Raw genomic sequence first — 6,109 nt, 5'->3', positions numbered from 1 at the left:
AACAACATAAATAGTCAATTCACCGAAAGGTGTATCTAAATAGCCAATTAAGGTATTTATAAACCACCTCATTACTCATAGGAAAAATGCAAATTAAAACCATGATTAGAGGCCATTACATACCCACAAGAATAACTAAAGTGAAAAGATTGACAGTGCTAAGTGTCAGTTAGGATTTGGAATAATGGGAGCTCTTATTATTTATTAGAGAAGATTAATGCAACCACTTTGAAAAATTGTTGACTTTTATCTTCTGTACCTGAAAATATATATACACTTTGACCAAGAAATTCCAGTTCTAGGTATATCAACACAAATGAGTATATACGTGCAGAAAAAGACATTTGAAATGATTATAGCAACATTATGTTTAACATATAAAAACTAGATTTTGAGGGAAAGAGGCCAAGACACAATAGAACATTTATGAGACGAAACTAAACTGTTATGTGTGTAAATGCTTGCCCAAAACCTGGCACACAAGAGGTCTAAAACGTGTTAGCTTTTATTATTGTCATTGTTTGTGCCACTCTAGTAGCGGTAGCAGTAGTAGGTCTAATCCTTATAATTTCCCTAAATTATAAATATTACAATTTTCATTTTATGAATTTTTTAAAACTAACACTTGGAAAAAATAAGTTGGGCAAAGGTATATAGCTAGAAAATGGCAGATCCAGTGTTTAGATCCAATATTTAGAACCAGGTTTATTAGAACCAGTGTTCCTAACCTTTCTGGTAAACCACCGTGATTCTCACATCAATGATATTTTATGCATATTCAACTAGCAATAATGACTATAAGTAACTTATATTTATTATTCTAGCCCATAAAAGGGTTACGTTATTTCTTGCATAATTTCGACATGCTTATAACACTAATACAAGTTACTGTGTTACATCTGCTTTTGTTGCCCGTGAAATCCACAGTCAGGCACTATTTTCATCTGGTGGAGCCTTGGTGTGTCACTCCAAATTTATCCTTTCCCTCTCCCAATTACCAACATCCATGTATCAAAATCTTTAATCATATAAAGTTACCTTCATTTCAGATTGAGGACAAAGAGGTCCCTAAACATTTATACATTCAATAAACCTTTACTACACACTATTGTATGCCAGGATTTTGCACAGGTCTGGACATATGATGAATTCAAAATGCATAACCCTTGCCTTTCTTACATGTCTGTATCCCTGTAGCTTTAGGCTGTAAAAGCAATTTGTGGAATGTTTCCAGAAGCCCTCTCTGAAATAAGCAGGAAATAGTTTATTGAATAGGAAAGTGTCAAATGTCAGAACCAAATGGTTGGTCATTAACATTAACATGTTAATGATAATGAGGAGCTATGGAAACTGTACTCTATACTGTAGGAAGTTATAAACAGCCTCTGGGGAGGGCACTTGAGACCTTGGTAGTAAGTGGGGCTGTTCCTAAGAACTCATTGCACATTTACCCAGGTCCTATGTTAATGTCATCCGATCCTCTCTAATCTAATTCTCTTTTCTATTCGTTCCTTTGTCCTTCACTCCTTCTAGTACCCATTAGTCTGATTCTCCTCTCTCCAACCTTTTTAAGTCTGTCTGTCTTTCCCCATCTTCCTGTCCCTTCACCCCTTCATTCCTCCAACCTTTCAGCACAATTGTCCCCATTTCTCTGCTTCCCATCCCACTGCACCTAACCTCTTCGTCTGGTTCCTCAGTCCCTCTGCCTTTTCCAATAGAAGACTCCTTTTGTGTTCCTGCTGTATTATCTTTGCCCACAAGAGGACATTTTTGCTTCTCTTTCTGTCCATGACTCAATCTGGCTTTAACAGAAAATGAATTCTGGCTCTGGGATTTCTTTTCATTTGAATGTGCTATCTTGAATGATACATCATTCATCTGAATACCTTTTACCAGATTCTTTATTTTAGCTTCACACATGGAGAATTCCAAATCCCAGGGCCTCTTCTGCTTTATAGATTCCAATTGCTTTTTAAAATGCTTCAGATCCTGTGCTATACAGGGAGATATTCTGAAGCAGAACTTGAGCTCCAAGTTGGAGACGCTGTCTTTTTTCGATATGTCCAATAAAAACTGCATAGTGAGGGTCATCTCATTATTTCCTTCCTGCTTTTTTACCTCCAGCAGCCTTTGCACTTCTCTGCGGGACTCTTTCCCCAGCCAGCTTTGGTCCTTTTTCACCAGGAAGGACATGGCATAAAAAAACTCCTGGAAGCTGATGTGGCGGAAGCTATAGAACTTCTTGATGGCAAGTCCCAACTGGTAGTCATTGCTACTCAGGAAAGCGGCGAGCCTGGGGCCATCTAAATTATGTTTCCTGAGCTCAGCTTCTTCAAATAGGAACCTCTGGTGCTGAATCCCTTCAGCAGCCAGGGAGCACAGACTCATCAGGACCCTGTGCCGGGAAGACTCAGAGCAGCCCCCATCGTCATCGGGCAGCAGGAAGGTGGAGACATAGGCCATGAAGATGTCAGTGCTGTTTCTGGGTGTCTCTAAGACAGCTTCACCTTTCTCCATCTGCTGCTTCAGCCAGGAGCAGACCATCCAGCAAATCCCTGGAACCTGACATGCTTTGTAGAGAATGTCATTTTTTTGTACAATTTTGAAGGCACGGTCAGCTTGCTTCTCATCCATGAAATAGGAGCTGAAGTACCTCCCCCTCTCCTCCTCAGAGAAGCCTAGGATATGGACATGGCGTGCTTGTTTCAGCAAGGGTCCCAGATTCCTCAAAGCCAGGGACCGGGTGGTGATGAGAAGGGAGCATGTGGGGAGTGTACGTCTCCTAATTAGAAGGTGCAGGATGCCCTCCTTGGGACTGGAACCCCTCTTCTTCAACTTTTCTTCAAAGGGCCTCTGCAGCTCATCAAAGCCATCCAGGATGAACAGGAGCCGCTCTGGCTGCCCCAGAATCTCTGTGACGGGGGCTTGATTGTCCCCGCAGCACCAGAAAAGGAGTTCATTCAGTTTGCTCTCCAGCAGCAGGACCACTTCTTTGCAGCTTACATAAAAGACATAATCAAAACGGCCTGGGTACATAGTACCGGCGGCCCAGTCCAACACAATTTTTCTGGAGAGAGTTGTCTTTCCACTGCCAGCAGATCCCTCTAGCACAACTAAGGATGGGGCCAGGGAGGGCTTTTCCCCCGAGTCAAATAGAGCCTCCACCATGACAGAGTCCAGCTCCTGCTCCAGGGTGATGGGACAGGCAGGTGACTCTGGGCTCTCTGAGCTGGGCTTGGCCACCAGGAGCACCTGGTTGTATCTGCCGTTGACTCCCACTTCCTGCCACTCCTCTAGGCAGCGCACATGTTCTCGGTATATTTCTCTGTAATCTGAGCCAAACAAATGGGATGTTACATGGTAAAATGGCTACTCCAAACTGACTCTGTTCTTTAGTCTTCTATGCTCTCCAACTTGGATCTCCCTGAGATTATAGTACTGGCTTCATGGGAGGGGCCACTGTATGTGTGCATGACCGTGTGTTTGCAGGCGCAGTAGGCACATGCATATCTGTATGAGTGTGCAAGGGTGTGTTGTGTGTGTGTGTATATTTGTGCACGAGTGCTGGTATCCACATGCGCCCACAGAATGTGCTCATGGACATTCACATACTGTAGTGCAGGGAAGCCATGTCAGGGTGCATCTGCAAGTGTGTGTCTGTAAGAATACATGTAAATGCAAAATGCCTGTCTGAGAATGCATGAATGATTGTTCATATGAAATGTCTCCATGTGAAGAGGTGAGGACAGAGAGAAGAGAAAGGAAAGGGAAGCCTGAAAATGAGGAAGTGATAAGAGGCTTGATACAGTTTGGATGTTTGTCCCCTCCAAATTTCAGGTTGAAAATAATCCCCAATGTTGGAGGTGGGGCCCTAGTGGGAGATGTTTTGGTCATGGGGGCAAATCCCTCCTGAATGTCTTGGAGCCCTTCCCATAGTAATGAATGAGTTCTTACTCTATTAGCTACACAAGAGCTGGTTAACAACTGGCACATCCTCCCCTCTTTCTTCCTCCCTCTCTTGCCATGAGACACACCAGCTCTGCCCTCACCTCCTTCCATAACTGAAAGCTTCCTGAAGCCTCACCAGAAGCAGATGTTGACACTATGACTCTTGTACCACCTGCCGAACCATGAGCCAAATAAACCTCTTTTCTCAGGTATTCCTTTATAGCAACACAAAAGCAACTAAGACAAGCCTGTTCTTGGGAAAGGACAAGCCAATGCTAAAGATAAACCAGCTTCTCAGCAAGAGCCATGACTCTGGGTCCATGAAACCCTCCCATTTGTTTGTAGCAGAGGAGCTTTCAGGCATGAAAGCAGCCTATGGGAGGGAGCACAGGCACTGAAAGATCCCTCCCTCCCCACAGGCACCCCTAAGAAGGACCAGGAGACCAGTGGGCTCCACACCTACCCATTCTGTAATGTGGTTCCTTGAGAGATCGGGGCACGGAAGACTTGGAAGCGGCCTGAGCTGCCTGTCAGGAAACAGCTAGGGACAGGTCTGACCTACATCCTGATGCCATTTCTTCTGGTTAGTGGAAATCCCTTCACCAATACCCTCCCAGTCTCTGAGCCCCTTTCTTCAGACTCTCCCCTTCTCTGCCACTGCAACTGGAGGTAGGAGGTGGGGAAGAAAGAGTAGTGTTTTTCTTTAATAAATCCCCAGCTTTGGCTCAAGCCCCCTCCTGACAGTTGTTAGAACTCTCAGGTGGAGACCATCAAGGACTCTGGGGCATTGAGGACTAGACGGCAAGGTGACAGAAGGCATAAGTTACAGGCTACGGGAAATGCCATGGGGCAAGGGGAGTCCCAGTGCCATCCTGCCCTCCCCTTCCCCTTCCACACTCACCATGCAGACAAATGTGCCTGAGCTGGTCCACAAGTTCCAACACGTTCATGGCCTTCAAGCTCTCAAACACAACTTTCACAGCCTCCTTTTCTCCATACTTTGAAATCAATAATTCTGCCAGGTCCACTGCAATCAGGCCCTCCAACTCCCCTCTGGCCAGTGGGGCCTGGCCCTCAGACAGGGTCATATCCCGTAAGTAAAACTTTAACTTCTTGAAATCTTTCTCCTCAAGGTCACTCAAGGCCCAGAGCAATGCCTTCCGGGGGCTTCTGGCCATGGCCATGGTGATCTGGGGGAAGGATCGAGTCCACACCAGCAGACCAGTGACCTGGAGAAGGAGGCAAAAGGAGAGACCCACTGCTGAGAGGCCCGCCCTGCTTTCTGGGTCTTGTCAAGCTGCAGAGTGGATGCCAGGGAGACGAGATATTCTGGCAAAGCTCCAAGAAAGGTGAGCAGATAAGACAGCAGGGGAATTTTCCTAGTTATTCCCCTCTGCCTCTTTGTCAGGTGACATGTGACTGTGTTTGTAAATGGGTAGGGAGGTGTGTGGGTGTGTTAATCTCTCAATCTCTCTCTCTCTCTCTCCCCCAACCTCTGTCTCTGCCTCTCTCTCTCTCACTCCTCCCTTCCTCTTTCCCTCTCACATACATTCTTTGTTAGGCTCTGTATGCCTCCTTAGACAGATGGTTGGAGAAATAAAACTTTAAGTCATTTATTTATTTATTTTTTGGAGACAGAGTCTCTCTCTGTTGCCCAGGCTGGGGTACAGTGGCACAATCTCAGCTCACTGCAGAATCCATCTCCCAGGTTCAAACAATTCTGCCTCAGCCTCACAAGCAGCTGGAATTACAGGTGCCTACCACCATGCCCAGCTCATTTTTGTATTTTTAATAGAGATGAGGTTTCACTATGTTGGCCAGGGTAGTCTCAAACTCCTGACCCCAGATGATCTGCCCACTGTGGCCTCCCAAAAAGCTGGGATTACAGACATGAGCTACCATGCCTGGCCAAGTTTTAAGTTTTAAAAGTGGATCTGTTGGCCGGGCACGGTGGCTCACACCTGTAATCCTAGCACTTTGGGAGTCTGAGGCGGGCAGATCACGAGGTCAAGAGATCGAGATCATCCTGGCCAACATGGTGAAACCCCATCTCTACTAAAAATTAAAAAAAAAAAAATTAGCTGAGTGTGGTGGCGCGTGCCTGTAGTTCCAGTTACTCAGGAGGCTGAGGCAGGAGAATCATTTGAACATGGGAGATGGA

General features: G+C 45.5%; 1 protein-coding gene across 1 annotated transcript; it reads right to left on the bottom strand.

Annotated features, from left to right (window-relative positions):
- Positions 1–792: 792 nt before the first annotated feature.
- NLRP10 (NLR family pyrin domain containing 10) lies at positions 793–5,338 on the bottom strand. The gene is made up of 2 exons (XM_017500354.2): positions 4,850–5,338; positions 793–3,332 (listed from the first exon to the last, which is right to left on the bottom strand). Exons 1-2 carry the CDS (start codon positions 5,130–5,132, stop codon positions 1,540–1,542), a joined length of 2,076 nt encoding a protein of 691 aa, XP_017355843.1. The 5' UTR covers positions 5,133–5,338; the 3' UTR covers positions 793–1,539.
- Positions 5,339–6,109: the final 771 nt, after the last annotated feature.

This window comes from Cebus imitator, unplaced genomic scaffold (assembly GCF_001604975.1).
Source record: "Cebus imitator isolate Cc_AM_T3 unplaced genomic scaffold, Cebus_imitator-1.0 Scaffold265, whole genome shotgun sequence".
Taxonomy (NCBI): Eukaryota; Metazoa; Chordata; class Mammalia; order Primates; family Cebidae; genus Cebus; species Cebus imitator.
The sequence above is the reverse complement of the archived record's forward strand: the minus strand, read 5'-3'. Positions and strand labels throughout refer to the sequence as shown.